Source organism: Giraffa tippelskirchi, chromosome 3 (genome assembly GCF_054371585.1).
Source record: "Giraffa tippelskirchi isolate mGirTip1 chromosome 3, T2T-mGirTip1v1.2.pri, whole genome shotgun sequence".
NCBI classification, from domain to species: Eukaryota; Metazoa; Chordata; class Mammalia; order Artiodactyla; family Giraffidae; genus Giraffa; species Giraffa tippelskirchi.
The window spans coordinates 144,152,170-144,171,364 of NC_137277.1; the positions used below are offsets into that span (position 1 = coordinate 144,152,170).

The following is a 19,195-nucleotide window of genomic DNA, read 5'->3' on the forward strand; positions in this document are numbered from 1 at the left end:
ACCACGGATATGAAAAAGAGTATCTCATCAAAAATTCTCTTTACAACTTAAAAAAATAGGAAATGATTAAATTACTTCTTGCTTAACCTTTGAGTTTTCTTCACTTTTGCTCACATTTAATCATTATTAGAACTAAAAATAAGTTTTGAAATAGGACTAAAATGTCTTTAAATGAACATGAATTAACTCAACCTTGGATTTCCTTGATCATTAACTCTCCTTCTAGTAACAAAAGACAAAAAATTTAGGAACAAATCTCAAATTATTTTCTTTTGGTGGAAGAGGTACCAAGTAGGTACATATTCTGTAGGCTACAGACCTACAATTTAAAATAAGAAAAAAAAAGAGAGAGAGAGAGAAAGGAAAACAAGAGAAAAAACATTTCCTGTATGAGATGGGCTAATGATGTTTCTTTGGAAAAATAAACACAGGAGCAATCTGGAAATTCAATGTATGATATTTGGTATTGGTAGAAACACTTCTTACCCATTTTGTTAAAGAAGTTGCCTCTGATTCACAGATGACTTAAGTCAATTAAGATGCACTGGTAATTAGGCCATGAGAAAACAACTAAAATTGCTAACTACTCACCCTCCTGCAGCAGCAGCATGAAGGCACGTTCTTCCAAATTTATCTGGGGTGTCTATTTCAAAGCCTGCAGACAGCACGTGCTCATTACTAAACAAGGATACTATGCTATACTTTTGTCCTAGTTAAACCACAAGAAACATTGCAGAGACAGAAAAATCAGTTAGTAGAAAAACCAGAACGCAAGCCATTGTAGTCAGAAAGAGGTTGTCATGGAAACGAATGGTAACTGCTCAAGCTTGGCAATTTTATAGGAAGAACCGTGAAGTCAAGAAGAATTTATTTTCACATTCAGCCCTGGGTGAACTGCAGCCCCATATTTCAATCCCAGGATAAAAATTTATGAAACCAATTTAAGATAAGTAGGGCAATAGACAGGCAGACAGAACACATGGAGAAAACATAGAAGGCAAAGGAGTAATCATAACATGCTAGAAGAGATATTTTCTTAAGCGTGTTATTAGCTTTCAGTTGGTGTAAGATTTGGGAAACGTGCTTTCATGCAGGGGTTATTTTTAAACATGCCAAAAGCAGTGAAAGCAGAATCAACCATAAGTAAAGAACTTAAAGGAATAAAAAAAGCCTCTGGGATATCTGTTGAATTAATTCATAAACAATTTTTGCCTTGCAGACCTCTATCACCTTTGAAAGCCAGGAACTTCTTAATACATGGAGGTTGGCAGAATCATTGATAAGAAAGATTAGCAAAGCTCCAAACCAGAAAGAATTTCTTGGTTCCAAATAGGCCCGCATTAAAAAAATAAAAATAAAACCTAGTTGGAGGAATATCAACCACAGTGATTTTTCAGAGCCCACGGAGTGGGATGGTAATTTGACATTTCTACTATTAAAAGGTAGGGGATTTGGCCTTTTTTCTTTGTTGAAGAATATGAAATGTTACATCACCAAGTTAAGCCTCAAAGATGTCTTCTCTGCCTACAACAAACTTCCTGTAAGCTATGGCCATCCCTGCCTGCCTCCCACTCTGGATCACCAGAGTTCTAACTTGATAAACAGACAAGACTCTCACTCCGGGGCAGAATACTGACGTTCAAACAGTTTCAACACCATGAGATGCTGGAAGCTGTCACATGCAGGTAGCTGTGGACACAGCTCACCCTGCCAATCAGATCATGAATGACATGAAGCACAGGCAGCCACTCACTCTGACCAGACACCTGAAGCTACACGGCTCATTTACAGGACACATTAAGCCTCATCTGTGGTAACGGAGCTACTTACCCGATGACAGTAACTTTCTGCAGCAGTCAGAGTGAGCATTGAGGGCAGCTAAATGTAAGGGGAACATGCTATGGATTCCACACCTGAGGAAGAAAAAAACAAAGCAGCTCATGATTATAGATCTCCTGATACACGCAGAAGAGGGTGACCTTTCTAGAAGGTCTCTGATGAAAATTAAATCCATGAGACCTTGCTTAGGGACTCCTGGCTGAAATAATTATGCAATCATTTCTACTTTAAAATAACAAAATTCTGGACTTAAACCACAGTGAAAAATCCCATAACAATAGAAAAATATATTTTTTAAGAAAACATTTCACATAAACAGTGACTCTTAGCATTTAAAATTAATTTCTCTTTTATTCTTTCAGCTTAGCAATTTTATGTATCATTCACATTCATTCATTCATCTATTCAACACTTTATAACCATCAGATACTTTGCTGAGTGCTGGAGAAAACAAGACAAGAAGCTGACAAACTCTCAATTTTGAAAAGCAACCTGTTTTATTCCTTGAGTTGATAAACAAATATTTATTGTTGACCTACTATGTGTTATCTCTTTGCCAACAGTTAGAAATAGCTATATTATTAGAAATAAAATTTTGGATGAGAATAAAAACTAATGTTTACCTTTGGCAAGTGAAACTTCATCTTTCTGATAGCCTTTTATATTGCACATTTACCCACATAAGAAAACCAGTCACGAAACAGTTAACTTTAACCTTACATATATATTTCATAAATCTAGCATAGTTTCCCTAACAGTAGTACAGAAAGAATCCAGAAAGGACTTCTTAGACTGACCCCTACCATAACACAGTCTCTGGAACAATCCTCTGAGGGACAGGAAGTCTTCTGATGGCAGTGCTTTCTGCCCTTAGAATTAAAGCCTCCTCCTCCTGCCTATCACTTCTCCTCAAACAAGGACCCAAAGTCAAAGTCCTGTGCTGAATCATAATTCAAAACATACAGCATCATCAGGCAGTTCCTGTGTACTGAAAAGCACGTTAGTGATCTCGTCTCATAACATCTCATTTCATTCAGACAATATATTTCAGATTTTTTAAATCTACTGCATAACATAAGGAATACAGGTTGTCTATATTTATACCTGCAGCATGAGTCATCTAAGTTTCTTCCCTGGCACAAAGTGGCCCATTTCCACATTCTATATTGAATAAAAAACACATATGACTTGAATTTGCTAAGCTTCAGATGCATGAATTTTATTTTCTATATAGAAAGTTATTATGATGCGCATGAATTTGTGAAAGTATATAAATGTTCACAGATAATTCACGGTATTTGGCGTTCTGCAAAATTTGAGTCTGCCAGCAATTAACCACCTCTCTCTTTTCATGAAAACTTCTATTTATTGATGTTTTTGTTCAGTCTTCCCTCTGTTCATTTTCCTTTCCCTATATGGAGATTTCCAACCCAGTGTATATAATAGCTGGCATCCATCAAGCGATGCAATTTTCCCGTCTTCCGGGCAGTGTCTTGTGGAGGAGAACTGCTTGTAATTGCCTCTCTCATCATTTACAAAAAAAAAAAATTTCTGAAAAGCAATTGCATCAGTGACAACCTTGATGCCCATGAAAAGGAAGAGGGAGTTGGGGGATGGGAAAGAAGCTTTTTATTTGTGCTATTTATATTGTTCCCTTCTGATGCCAATGAAACATACTAATTTTTTTGATGTATAACCTATTTTAAAAGGTCTTTACTAAGTGGAACTTAAAGCTAATAAGATATTACCTAACCATTTTATCTGTTTTGAGGAGTTAAGGCAAAAATCTATGATTAAACATTGCTGGATGCTTGCAAGAAGAAAATGGATAGAATATTTTCTAGAATGGTTGTGAATTCCTGTAAGAACATGACTAAATCAAGGAGTGGATTTTTAAAGATTTCTTTGACTTTTCCTCATTCTTTATATGTGTGTATATGTGTGTGTGTGTGTGTGTGTAAAAATATAAATATTTTAATAATAACATATACATAAGTATACACATAATATTTATGATATAGTTTATATAGGTACATAAAATAGTTACCTTTATATTAAACAATACAAGCAAATGACTTAGGGAAAATAGTATCAAACTATAATAAAACAATTAAGAAAAATATAAAAAGTATAAAAGTTTAATAGACTCAGTTTTATAACATATTCCATAAACTTCACTATTAATACTTCTAACCAAACTTAACATTTAACCCCATTGCCTTTAGATAATTCATCACACTCTATATTAGCTAATAATTTCATTTTTTTTCTGCGGCTACTTATAAAACTGAGAAGGCAAGGAAGGCAGAACTCTAAAAGGCCTAGCAAAAATTATCTTTGATAAAATCCACAAACAATAAATGCTGAAGAGGGTGTGGAGAAAAGGGAGCCCTCTTGCACTGTTGGCGGGAAATGTAAATTGATATAGCCACTATGGAAGACAGTATGGAGATTCCTTAAAAAAACTACGAATAAAACTACCATATGACCCAGCAATTCCACTACTAAGCATATACCCTGAGGAAACCAAAACTGAAAAGACACATGTACCCCAATATTCATTGTAGCACTATTTACAATAGCTAGAACATGGAAGCAAGCTAGATGTCTATCAATAGATGAACGGATAAAAAGGTGAGGTACATATATATACAAGGGAATATTACTCAACCATAAAAATGAATGCATTTGAGTCAGTCCTAATGAGGTGGATGCATCTAGACCCTATTATACAGAGTGAAGTAAATCAATGAGAGAAACAAATATCGTATATTAACACATATATATGGAATCTAGAAAGATGGTACCGATGAACCTATTTGCAGGGCAGCAATGGAGATGCAGACATAGAGAACAGACTTATGGACATGGGCGGGATGGGGGGGAAGGTGACGGTGGGACGAATGGAGAGAGTGGCATGGAAACACGTATATTACCATATGTAAAACAACCAATGGGAATTTGCTATATGACTCAGGGAACTCAAAGCAGGGCTCTGTAATAACCTAGAGGGGTGGGAAGGAGTGGGAGGTGGGAGGGAGGTTCAAGAGGGAGGGACATATGTATACCAATGGCTGATTCAGGTTGATGTATGGCAGAAACCAACACAGTACTGTGAAGTGATTATCCTTCAGTTAAAAATAAGTTTAAAAGAACAGATAAACAACAAGGACCTACTGTATAGCACAGGGAACTATATTCAACCTTATAATAACCTATAATGGAAAAATTCTGAAAAATATGTATATAACTGAATCACTCTGCTGTACACCAAAAGCCCAGTAAATCAACTCTACTTCAATAAATTTTTTTAAATGAAAAAATATCCTCTTTGATATATTCCATAGTTAACAAAAAGTCACTACCTCAATGTAGGTAATACATTAATTTAGACTCAAGTACTAGTACTGGTATTCAAACGAATATGATGTGCCAGTTCAAATAAAAAACTAAGTATCAGGTGAAGATGGCAAGAAAATAAAAGTAGAACTCAGAATTTCTGAATCACTTCAGAAATGATTCCTGCATTACAAAATAAAATTTCTCCTTTATTGTTATGAAGTAAGACTGCATATAAAGAAAGGATCCTAAAACCTTTAGCAGGAAACTTAGGATCTGACTGTCCTAGTCAAATGAGAAACATCGCTCTGACTTCATCAGGTTTACATCAAGGAAGATCAAGAAATAAAGATGTCAGATAACACTAAACTTAACAGTGCATAAATTACAGGAAAGGGAAGACAAATTCCACTTAATCTGCTACATTTGACCGTCATAAAATTAATGGAACACATTTGTATTAGCTATTTCTAATTTAGCTGTTAACTGGGGTCTCCTATCCAGTTATTTCAGAATAAATGAGGCCAGAATAAATTGCAGAGAGCCATTAGAGGTGAGGACAGGGCTTTTGCACCATTAGAATATCAGTTCTTTTAAGTTTTCCCCTTGGCTCAGGAGGACATGGCTGTCCCTTTCCATATCCAGACCTTTCTAGAACCTTCCCTTAGGCCATATGTTTTTAAAAAAAACAACACTGTGGTTAAGGTGATGGGGTGAGAACTTTTGAGTTTCAGTCCTAACTTTTCCATGTGCTAGTTATTTGGACTTTGGCAAGTACATAATGGCTCCCTCACCTGGAAAATAAAGATAATAATGGTGTCAATCTTATAGAGCAATTGGAAGGACCAACTGAGATAATGTACATAAAGTGCTAAATAGGATATCTGACCCACAGTTAGGCACTTCACTGTACATGTTACTGGTATTATCGCCCTTGCAATTATTAGCTTAGCTGGATAATCAGCAGTCTGTGAGTTTTGAGGTTGTAATAAAAGCCAAGAATTAAGTGTGACCAACTAGCATTTCTGTTCTCTTTCTGTGTTTCAAAATTCTTATGGATGAACCTATTTGCAATGCAGGAATAGAGATGCAGACGTAGAGAATGGACATGTGGAGGTGGTGGGGGAGAGGGGGGATCAATTGAGAGGAGATTGACATATATACAATACTATGTGTGAAATACATAGCTAGTGGGAACCTGCTCTATAGTGCAGGGAGATCAGCTTGCTACTCTGTGGTGACTTAGATGGATGGGCCTGGGGATCGGGGCAGGGGCAGGGTGGGAGGTCCAAGAGGGAAGTGATATGTTCACATGTACGTGATTCACTTCACTGTACAACAGAAACTAACATAACATTGTAAAGCAACTATATCCCATTTAAAAAAATCCTTTACAATACTCGTCTCTCAACTCTCCCAGGAAAGTTGGGATTGGCTTAGCTTTACCCACCAAGTGAGTGAGACAAAAACTTTGATGATTTTTGATCATCAAATGATTTTATGATACTTATTCAAGTGATCAATGTTAGTAATTTCAGTTGTGTCCAACTCTTTGTGACCCCATGGACTGTAGCCCACCAGGCTCCTCTGTCCATGGGGATTCTCCAGGCAAGAATACTGGAGGGGTAGCCATTCCCTTCTCCAGGGGATCTTTCTGACCCAGGGGTCGAACCCACGTCTCCCGCAATTCAGGCAGATTCTTTACCATCTGAGCCACCAGGGAAGCCCAAGTCAAGTGATCAAACCATAAAATAAATTTCTTATTAATTTTAAGCTATGTCATTCCAAGTGTTTATCATGCACCACCAAGTTACAGGCACTTGGCCTAACTGACAAAAATGAAGCCTGGTCCTTGCTATTTACAACCTGCAGATATTTTCAGGGGTTCCTTTTGGATCAAAGTCCAAATACTTTAACATGGCTACAAAGCCCCTTCTGGATCTGACTACTGCTTAACCTAGATGTGTTCTTCTGATCTTTGAACTTCTGTCCATTCCTCTTGGAAGAGCCCTGGCTTTTCACATGCAGGCCCTCCTTCTGAAACTCTTACAACTCACTCTTCTGCTTCTCATGGTATTTCTCAAACTAGTCAGTACATCTCTGGGGGTTGCTGGAATATCTTTGGGTTTTTAAGAACTCTCTGTGACAATTTTAGATTGTCTTTCCCTTTTGATGATAATTTAAAACAGGTGGCATAAAAGCATAGTTTAGTGCATCTAAAAGGCCACCTTATCACCACACACCTCTGCCAAATTTCAGCACTGACATTTGTATGATACTTAGGATCACAGCTGTGCTGTGTAGTACTACTTTAATTGGCAGGCGCCAGAGGGAATAAAGGTGGACTGAATAGAAAATGAAACGTCTGAATCTAGGAAGGGCAATGATAATGTAGCACACTGAACCTCCTGTATACACAGAATTTGGCAATAGTTTGAGTAAAGGTTTCTGTGCCATATGACAGGTCCACTGCCCACCATTTTAAGTCACTGCAAAACCTCCACTTCCATAGTTATGTACTGGATCCTAAAAACACAGCATCTTAGTCACCAGGACCACAATTCCAAGCAAAATGCTAAGTATCACATCATCCATTATATGGAGAGGCAGCAAGCCTCCTGCCTAGGAGCTGAGGCTCCAGATCCAGGTGGTCAAGGATGGTGTCCTATTTCCACCCACCACTCTGTGACCTCAGAAAACTAACTAAACCTCCTTTACTTCACCTGTAAGATGGGCATAATCACAGCACTTACCCCATGGGGTTGTTGTGACAGTTAAATGTAACCTCTCAGAGTGGGGCCTAGCATAAGTAAGAACTCATGAGCATTTGTTACTATTGTCCTGTGCAGTCATGGTGAACGTTGTGGGTTTCTTTTTGTATGTATTTTGTAATTTAAAATTTATTGCTATGTGAGAGTCAAAAGCCTAGGGAGTCTCTATCTAGTCTTATGTTTATACATATACAAACATTTTAATAAAAATAATCTAAGCAGATGCTTAGGACCTGAAAGACTTTCAGTTACATAACTACTTGCTACTTGTCCTACAAGTTAACCATCCCTCTTCTGGGAAGCTTTGCTGGTCCTGCTACATCCCATATATGTTCTCCTGTACTCCAGTGGCACCCAGCAGTTGTTCTGCCATCAAACTTAGCATGCATGATTGTCACTGCCTATTTAATTCTTGCCCTGGAGAAGGAAATGCAATCCAATCCAGTATTCTTGCCTGAAGAATCCCATGGACAGAGGAGCCTTGTGGGCTACAGTCTCGTGGACCTCGAGTCTATGGGGTCACAAAGAGTTGGACACGACTGAGTGACTAACACTTTTACTTTTACTTTTCCCACTTTGACAGGCTATAAACTTCTTGGCAGCAAGCTCTGTGGCCCCAGAGCCTGACACAGTGGGTGACACTTAACAAGCCATCAACAGATATTCGGTAAATGTAAGAATATCAGAATCAGTTACCTGTAAAACTATAATACCACTAATTCTGCTACAATTGAGGCAGAAAAAGCAGTGAGAGTTTAACTGGTAAGATGGAATACAAATTAAAAAATCCTAGAGACAAGCACCCCAAAACTAACAAAGTTAGAGAAGAAAAAACCCAATGGCTTTGATACCACATAAAGTTGCATCAGCACCGAGTCACACTGCAGAAACTGACAAAGTTCAGAGAAACAAAAAAGAAAAACAAAGAACATTTAATCAAGGCCTGAAAATAAGATGTAAATAAATTCATCAGAAAGTAATGACTATAAAATTTGTCATAAAGAGATCTTTAAAAATACATTGGCCATATTGTTTATGAATTAAAATGGGTTGTTTTCATAAGTGTTCTTTTTTGTTCACTTATTTATAGAAAGAAAGGCCTGTTTTTCTCCTCTTTAATGAGCTACCCTAGATAAATCTACAAGGAGCCCAGAGAACAGTGACTTTCTGGGGAAAAGTGAAAGTCGCTCAGTCATGTCCGACTCTTTGCGACCCCATGGACTGTACAGTCCATGGAATTCTCCAGGCCAGAATACTGGACTGGGCTGCCATTCCCTTCTACAGGGGATTTTCCCAACCCAGGGATTGAACCCAGGTCTCCCACACTGCAGGCAGATTCTTTATCAGCTGAGCCACAAGGGAAGCCCAAGAATGCTGGAGTGGGTGGCCTATCCCTTCTCCAGCAGATCTCCCTGCCTGAGGAATCGAACCAGGGTCTCCTGCATTGCAGGCGGATTCTTTACCAACTGAGCTATCAGGGAAGCCCAAGCCTTTAGCAAATTCAATCATCAATTCTCCTGTCCCTTCACTTAGATATTTTCTCTTTAGGTGACTTCCCTCCCCACACAACATACACACTCACTCACACACACAAACACACACACCCCCCCACACACACACAGTTGTTGCCTTAACGAACCACTATTACTGAAGGAAGCATGTCTTAACCCCAGACGTGCTGGGGCAGAAGGAAGCATATGCGGCTCTTTGAGGCTGGGACAATGTTTCCCTGGCCAGTGTCCCCAGCACTGTCAGTAGAAAGAAAGGCTACTTGACCAACAACATCATTCCTAAGGCATTTTTGCCACATAGTTTGAGTTTGTACAAATTGAAGGTAAAATAATCTCAAGGAAATAGACTGTGCTTACTGCGTTAAATGTGGTTTTTCAGAAATTTTAAGTATTGAGCCCCGTTTATCTTTATCCCTCAAATGAAGGATAAAGTTCAAATTTTTTGAAAAAAACTCATTTTTCAGATGAGTTCAAATCTGAAAAATACCACTGAAAATATGAACATATCACAGGGTGAAGACAGCTTGTGCCTAAATACGTTATTTCTGCTTAACTGACACTGAGCATTTAAGATCTTTGACTCTGAGTTGCCATGGCCTGCTAGGGAACTCTAGAATCTGGTGAATGCCTCCTAAATCCTAGAACACTACTCTTTCCAGGAAACTGAGATGCTGCTTTAGATTTGCAACCTCCCAGTCAAACAGGTCCTTTGACTTGAAGCAGATTGATTCCTTTCTCTTCTGAGACAAACCACTGTTCTTGCTATTAATATTTGTCAGTGTCTCTCTGGTCCCATCACTTCATGGGAAATAGATGGGGAAACAGTGGAAACAGTGTCAGACTTTATTTTTTTGGGCTCCAAAGTCATTGCTGATGGTGATTGCAGCCATGAAATTAAAAGACGCTTACTCCTTGGAAGGAAGGTTATGGCCAACCTAGATAGCGTATTTAAAAGCAGAGACATTACTTTGCCAACAAAAGTACGTCTAGTCAAGGCTATGGTTTTTCCAGTGGTCATGTATGGATGTGAGAGTTGGATGGTGAAGAAAGCTGAGCGTCGAAGAATTGATGCTTTTGAACTGTGGTGTTGGAGAAGACTCTTGAGAGTCCCTTGGACTGCAAGGAGATCCAATCAATCCATCCTAAAAGAGATCAATCCTGGGTGTTCACTGGAAGGTCTGATGTTGAAGCTGAAACTCCAATACTTTGGCCACCTGATGCAAAGAGCTACTCATTGACAAAGACCCTGATGCTGGGAAAGATTGAGGGTGGGAGGAGAAAGGGACAACAGAGGATGAGATGGCTCGATGGCATCACCGACTCGATGGACATGGGTTTGGGTAGACTCCGGGAGTTGGTGATGGACAGAGAGGCCTGGCATGCTGCAGTTCATGGGGTCGCAAAGAGTCGGACACGACTGAGCGACTGAACTGAACTGAACTCCACCCTCAGTCTTGTCCTTAGCCTGAGCCCTCATTTTTTCCTCTCTGGACATTTGCAAGAGGCTGCCAAATGTTTCTAGTCTGGACCACTTCCAGTCTATCTGGACTGCTTTTAGAGTGACCTTTCTTACACACAAATGAGATCATTAGACACAACCTACCCTACACATAGTTATAATTCTTTAACAGCTTCTGAATGCCTCAGGATGGTATCCAACTCCTCAGCAAGATGTTCGAGGTCCTCTGAAATGTGGTTCTTCCTGCCTTTCCATCTCATCTCTTTCCACTCCCCTAACATACTAGATATAATGAAGCAATAATAAATAATAATTTATAATAAATTAATAATTAATTTATCATATAATAATTAATAGTTAGCATTTATTGATAGCTTACTATGAGCCAGGCACTGTTCAAAGAGCTATTAAGTTGGATTATCTTGTTGAATATCTTAGCAGATGCATTTAGATAACTCACTCACAGATCTTAACACATACCAGAGAGCTTTACCAGTAATTAAGTCCTTTAATCCTCATAACAAACCTATGGTAAATATTATTACTCTCATTTTCCAAATGAGGAAATCAATGTGCAGACAGATTGAGCAACAAGCTCAAGGTCACACAGCTCACAAATGAGGCAGCTTGAACTGGAGCCCAGCTAGTGCCCACTAAAGGCTGGGCCTCCCACCATGATATAATGCAGCCTTTGGCAGAGCATGGCACCATCACACACCCTCCACCCCACCAGGCCACCCTCCACCCTGTCAGGCCACCGTCCCCACAGGAGCTGTATCTGCTCCTGCTCTCCTTCCTGCTTGGGCAGTATGCCACTCTCTGCTCTATTCACATAATTCCCATCCTTCCAAGTCTACCTAAAAATCACCTTCTCCTTAAAAACTGTGGCCACCTTTGAGCTCTCTCCTTCCTGTCTATACCCTATGGCATATATTGTCTACATCAAATATTTTGCCATTAAAGTCCTGTTTCATTTTGAACTTTGCTAAACACAATCTTGCATGGTTCTTTGTCTTAAGTTGATTTTGGGCCTCCAACAAAATTATGAGCTCTTAGAAGGTACCAACCAGGTAACGTATATCTGAAATTTCCAGCACCCAACACTGCAATGGATTCATATAGATACTTCACATGTTCTTGTTGAACTGAAGTACAAAATGAAGTCAGGTCCCTCTTCCCTATGTGGCAGATTTACTCAATTGCATGATATACCCATGTCATTAAACATGGGCTGTTAACATAATGCAAAACAGTACTCTGAATAAAATCTGAGTTTGCCCAATTAGACTTTATTTTTCCTGCTTAACTAACACTGCACATTGGAAAAAACAGAAAAATATTAAAAAACAGACATTTAGGAATAAAGTTCAAGTTTCTTTAATTAAAACCACTGAAATAGGCCTCTTTCTAATAAAGCTGAAAAATAAAATTGGTTCTTCCTTGCAACTGTCATTAAAAATCACTTAATTTAGTTCAAATTTAATTTGTGTTTAGCATAACGGTGCAGATCTACCTTAACTTGGATAAATAGGATCTATCTACAGCATGGCAGAACCCCTTTGGCAGTACTCCCACATGTGGCAATTAATCCACTGTATTTTTGCTGTAACCTACTTGGCTGTGTCAGCTCCACTGGTTATTAAGGTGTTAATCAAAAGCTCATGACCGTATCTTGCAGCCACATGAAGAGGAGTGTTGCCATCCTTATCCACACAGTCAATTTCACCTCCTGAAAGAGACATTTTAATACAGAATAAAGTAAGGATTCATGTTGACTCAGATAATATACTCACATTAACCAAATGTTGATTTTATTTCTATTCTGTGCATCTCTGCTCTCAAGGACAAGGATGCTTTTTAAGGGAACAAGTCACCATCTGAAGTTGTAGTATTATTAAATCTGCATGGAAGGAAGTCTATTAGAAATGCTTTTTAAAAACCTTTCTACATTGTCTTATTTAAGAATCTAAAATCTTACAACTAGATTCCCTCTCTAAATAAACAATGTAATCAAATTCCACAAAATGTATCTCTGAAGACATAAACAATTTTAATTTTACTTGCCAAATTAAAGACCTATGTAAACCTTAGGTTACAGCATAAGAACCAAAGGAAGAGTTCAAGAAAAGATTTTATGCAGTTTGATTATCTAGTTTAAAATATGATGAGTAAAATGAGTAAAAACATAAACTATAAACTGAAAATATCCATATTTATCAAAACTATCACATTAATTACCTACAGTTCTTTTAGAAATATAGTAGTTCCATTTTATTTTATTGTATATTTCCTTTTTTTCCCCAAATTCTTATTTTACTATGTCTCTTTCTTTCTCTCCCCTTTTCATATATGTGAAAAGATATATAATATATAAAAATGAAATACAATTAGTCTATTAATTTATTTATTTGAAGAACCATTTAGAAATAAGTTAGACATCATGGATTTCACCTCTAAGAACAAAGACAGTCTCCCGTATAACCACAATACCATCATACCCTATAACTATCATACCCAAGAAACTTAACAGATACCGTAATCTTGGTAATATACAGTGTGTATTCCAATTGTCCCCAAAAATGTGCTTTATAATTGTTTTTTTTTTAAATCCAGGATTCAATCAAAGATTCTGACAGCATTTAGTAGTCACGTCTCTTTAGATTCTTATCATCTGGAACAATCTTCCTGCCTTTTCTGTATGTATCTCTCAAGTTATTGATATTTTTGGAGACTAAGCCTGGAGTCGTGTATGATATAGTGCATTCTGGAACTGTCTGGTTATTTCCTCATTATTAGACTCAGGCTAAATATTTTGGCAAGAATATCCCAAAGTTGAAATGCACTTCCCATCCTATCTCCACAGCACACACATAAGGTCAAGCTAGTCCGTTACTGGATGATACACATGTTGATTACTTACAATGGGTACAGACCGTCAGTTTGGGAAGACAAAACGGTTCTGCAAATGGATGGTGGTTACGGCTGCACAACTATGTGAATGTACTTAACGTCACAGTACCATATGCTTAAAAATGGTTTAAACGGTAAATTCAATGTTAAATGTATTTTACCACAATTTAAAAAAAGAGGCTTGATTACTTGGCTAAGGTGATGCCTGCTTGCACTCTCCACTGCAAAATGTCTCTTCCCTTTTTATAATTAGCAAACAATTTGTGGGTGACACTTTCAAACTGTGCAAATATCCGCTTTCCCAACAAAGTTTCCCACAATGATTTCAGCATAAACAGGGAGCACTCTGTTCAAAAGTTATCTGAATTCTTTATTCTGTGTGCTTATATTATCAGTTTGATACACAGCCTCATTTGATTGTGGGCTTCCCAGGTGGCGCTAGTGGTAAAGAAACTGTTTGCCTATGCAGGAGACATAAGAAACGTGAGTTCAATCCCTGGGTCGGAAAGATCCCCTGGAGAAGGGCATGGCATTCCACTCCAGTATTCTTGCCTGGAGAATCCCATGGACAGAGAAGCTTGGCAGGCTAAAAGTTCACAGTATCACAGAGTTAGACACTACTGAAGTGACTTAGCACTCATTTGATTTTGCCTTCAAATATTTTATTGGCTTTGATTTAACTTTATTAAATATGTAAAACATGTGTTTCAAAAGTCTATACTTTTAAAAAGTCTCATTTCTATCCCTTCCACTTCACCCTCAACCACATCCTATAGTAATTAATCATTTTCACTAGTTTTTGTTTATGCTTTCTGTGTTTCTCTTTGCAAAAAATAAACAGATTTTTTTATGCCATGCCTTCACCCCCCCTCCCTCCCCACTTAACAATGTACCCTGGAATTCACTCCTAGGGATCACTTCTTTGGAAGTCTTCCTCATTTTTGTATGACTTGTTTTTCATTGCATAGATGTATTAGTTAAGTAAACCAGTCTGGTATAGATGAACATTTAGGTAGTAAAAATAATTTTGCTATTATCAGGAATGCTGTAGTGAATAACTTTATGCAAATATTTTGTATTTGTTGAGTGTATCTTCAGAATAAATTATTAGAAAGGGAATTTCTAGGTCAAAGAAATGAGTATATGGTTTTATTAGATTTTGCCACATATCTTTCTCTAGGTGCTGTACAACTTTGTACTCATATGAGCAACGTTTAAGAGTGTCTTTCTCTTCAGTCTTGCCAAGCTTTTGCATATATTCCATGTACGAGTGAAAACTGGTTTCTCTGTAGTCTTTATTTACATTTCTCTTGTTAAGGAAGTCGAAAATCTTTTCATATATTAAAGGGCCACTTCTTTATCATTTTCTATGAACCATTTGTTCGTGACTTTTGCCTATTTTTCTAAGATGTGTGTATGTGTGTGTATGATCTTTTTATTCCTTAATTTTTAAAGGTTCTTAAAAGAGTTGGGAGATTACCCACTTAGCAGTAATACATGTTACAAATATTTTTGTCCTAGATTTTCTTTGTCTTTGGTGTTTTACCCTGAAAAAAGTTTGTTTTATAATTTCTTTTATTGTATTTAGATTTTGCATTGTGGCTTAACAAGTTTTCCCCACATCCTAGCAATACAGAAACTGACACATGTGAAAATATTTGCTATATGCATTACTGATAATTGAGTAAATGTTCAAGTATTTTAAGAGCCTCTGAAAATCAAGGAATAAGGAGGAATCAAGGAGAGGGAGGAATGGGGAGTGACTGTAAATAGGATGAGGTTCTGGGGGGCAGATGATGAAAATGTTCTGGAATTAGACAATGGTGATGATTGTAAAGCTATGTGAAGATACTGAAATCCACTGAATTGCACACTTTACAATGGTGAACTTTTATAGTATATAAAATTGATACCCCTGTCATAAAGGAAGGGCCTGAAGAAAGCTAGAGGAAAAGGGGAGGGAGTAAAGGACAGGAAGCACACCAAGGAGAAAAAACACATAGTGTGTACTCGTGTTTATGGAAGACCGTGTGCATTTCTGCTTTTAATAAAAGAAAGCACCTAAGATATTGGGGCACCAAAGAGAAATTAGTCTAAGATTTTATTTCCTGACTATCCTGCTCATAAACAAATCTCTGCATCATTATGGAAAGCAATTAAGTTATTGAATTATCAGCTCATGCTCTTAGATATCAGGTATTTTAGAGTATGTCAAATCTTCAGCTTTACCTCATTATCAATTATATTGAACTAAACTAAGCTGACATTTTAAAACTAAAATATATCATTTTAAGTTACTAATACTATAATGTTTGGTTTGTGTATCTAAACTACACATACATATTTATACATTCCAGAATAAGAAATATAAAATCCTGAGAAATGTAAATATTGTATAAATGGCTTAGATCTAAAAAGATATTAAACATTTACTTTAAATAATATTACTGAGAAAGTAATTTTCTCATTGTAGAAAATTTAGAAGATGTTGTAAAATACAAAAAAAGAAAACAGAAGTCATCCATAAACTCACTGATTATTTTGAGGTAATTAGTATTAATATTCTGGATATTTCCTTTAAGTTGTTTGTACGTATGTGCATTTGTATGTGAAGGCATTTCCCATGGTTGAGATCATAGGATACTGAGAGTTTTGTATCCTGACTTCCCCCTTAATATTACATCACAAACACTTCCCATGTCATTAATTTGTTTCATTAAAGTAACTGCAAATGTCCATGATATCAGTATTCAGAGAATTTACTTAGAAAGACCCCGATTACAAGGCATTTAGGCTATGCCCAATTTTGCCACCAGGAAGAACACAGGAATGAACATAATTATATATAATTTTATCCACATTTCAGATGATCTCCTCCAGCAACGTTTTTAGAAGTAGTACTACTGGATTGGAAGTATGAGTATTTTTAAGGCTCTTGATGGACACTGGCAAATTGCTTCTGAGAAAGTCTGTGCCCATTTGTACCCCCATTAGCAGTATATTTGAGAACCAAAAAGAAGCCATTGAAAGTCTTTTTAGATCTAAGGAAAGAACATTTAACTTCCAGGCCACAACACTATCTCTTATGATATGACCATTATAAAATCTTCACAATAATAGCTGCATGGCCCTTCATTCTAATGAATCCTACTATGACCACCAACCCCCTAAGATTTATTTCCAATATACAATATTCTTTCTAGCTAGGTGTGTTGGTAAACCAGAGTTAATGAATGAGATTCTCTCCTAAAAAGTGAAATAATTACAAATACGTGTGGCCTTTGTAGAAGAGGAAAATGTTTAAAAAAAACTCCTATTAGTACATCTGTTTACATAGGATTTAAGATGTTTCACTCCACACCCAAGACTTCAGCATGTGCCAATAAATGTACACATTTGGATTTTGCAACTTAACAGCTGTTTACAAAACAGTAATCCCTTTTTGACTTTGTGACAGAGAAATATAAATGGCAGCTTGAATACAAATGCTGATCTTTCCTCAAATCTTTGTTTCTGTAGCAAAGTATTGATTTTTAAAACCAGTTGCTCAAATATATAGACTATGATCATTTCCATAAAAGTAATAATTATATATCTTTATATGTACATTCTTAACTACATGTAAAAAATCTGGAAGCTTCATCAAATTGTCAATAGAAATTATTGGGTGGGATTAAGGAGACATATTGATGGGGATCGGGATCTCTTTAATAATTTAGTTTTATTCTATAGTAAGGATGTACTCATTTTATTGGAGAAGGAAATGGAAACCCACTTCAGTTTTCTTGCCTGGAGAATTTCATGGACAAAGGAGCCTGGCAGGCTACAATCAAGAAAAATAATATAACAAAATTAGTTATTGCAAACTTTTCAGTTCAGTCGTTCAGTTGTGTCAGACTCTCTGCGACCCCATGGACTGCAGCACACCAGGCTTCCCTATCCATCACCAACTCCCAGAGCTTGCTCAAACCCATGTCCATTGAGTTGGTGATGCCATCCAACCATCTCACTCTCTGTCATCTGCTTCTCCTCCTGCCTTCAATCCTTCCCAGAACCAGGGTTTTTTCCAATGAGTCAGTTCTTCGAATCAGGTAGGCAAAGTATTGGAGCTTCAGCGTCAGTCCTTCCAGTGAATACTCAGGGTTGATTTCCTTTAGGATTGACTGGTTTGATCTCTACTGCAAACTTTTAGGGACTCAAGAAATAGCTCACAATAATTTAAATTTAGAAGCATCCAATTTAGGTCATTTTTATGCCCTGGGGACAGGCAGCCATTTGGTCTCCATGGATACCTCAGAGCAATCCAGGATAAAGGTACCCATGTGAGAGCTGCCCACAGTGGTCAGCCTAAAAGGTCCACCTACAGAGCTGGTCGAAGAGTGGAACCTCAAAGAAATCTTTGTCCTGGACAAACACTACATTGCTCATGTCCTTCTGAGCCAAGTGTTAGGGGCTCCATGTTTATCAGCCTCAAATATTCCAAAAATAAGATAGGAAAAGAGAAGAGTGAAAAATACTGGAAAGGATGGTCTAGGGGATTTGAGCTGATAAAGTTTCTTGTTGTCACTAAGTCAATTTAAAACTGTAAAAATATGGGTAATTATCTTTAATTGTCCTTTAAAATATACTTCTGGAAAACATCATAATTTAGTAGAAAAATAAAGAGAGACTATTTGTTATTCAGAAATATGTTTAGGACCTCTAGATGAATGAATTTCTATTTTATGGTCACTCCCAAAGCTTTCCATTTTCATTTGAAAATCTTTAACAGCTGCTTGGAATTCAAATATCTTTACTCTTTATTTAGAAGTTGCAAGTTAAATGTTGGTAATCCAGCATTGATAATTAGTGAGGAAAATAAACATTTTTGAGTTTAGACACAGGCAGAGCATATAGGAAAAGATAATTTATGCAGCATTATCCAGGCATTCATCTGAAATTAGCTTCTCATTGCACAAACAAGAATAGTCATCTTATTAAGTTGCCTTGGAAGGGCTATGAGCCCAAATATCAAAAATCTCACAATGAATCATCCTAACCTATCCCTTGGCTCTTCCTTTTCAAACTCTATTTATTTTTAAAGCTTCTGTGAAAAAAAAAAAAATCATTTTGAACTTTTGTAACCTGCTGGGCAGCATCTAAGGCAGCTGCCTGTGCAAATGGCTGGATCAAATGCCTTCTGGTATCAGATTATGTCTTCATTTAGTTCTTTCCCTCTCTGGTTCTGACAACACAGCTTCAGATAACAAACAACATGACTGAACAGCAGAGGCACTCTTTGCTTATTAACTTAAAAAAGAGTTTTTAGAAATGATCACCTTACCAAAACTGAATGATTGCGGGTGGGGGGGTATTATAAAGAACTA

At 37.2% G+C, this 19,195-nt stretch overlaps 1 protein-coding gene across 32 annotated transcripts in view; it reads right to left on the reverse strand.

Annotated features, from left to right (window-relative positions):
* Nucleotides 1-19,195, reverse strand: part of ANKRD44 (ankyrin repeat domain 44) — a 314,879-nt gene that overhangs the window by 88,643 nt on the left and 207,041 nt on the right. For 20 of the 32 annotated variants that reach the window (XR_014079916.1, XR_014079925.1, XR_014079922.1 and 17 more), the window contains exons 10-12: nucleotides 12,534-12,648; nucleotides 1,831-1,913; nucleotides 592-655 (exon numbers count right to left, since the gene is read on the reverse strand). Coding sequence is in view for 20 of the 32 variants with exons in the window: in XM_081581490.1 (XP_081437616.1) it covers nucleotides 592-655; nucleotides 1,831-1,913; nucleotides 12,534-12,648 (262 nt within the window). In the remaining 12 variants the exon portion in view is untranslated. Of the gene's footprint in view, nucleotides 1-591; nucleotides 710-1,830; nucleotides 1,914-12,529; nucleotides 12,649-19,195 lie in introns of those variants that run through there. The other 12 variants (XR_014079917.1, XR_014079921.1, XR_014079918.1 and 9 more) reach the window with 2 other exon arrangements.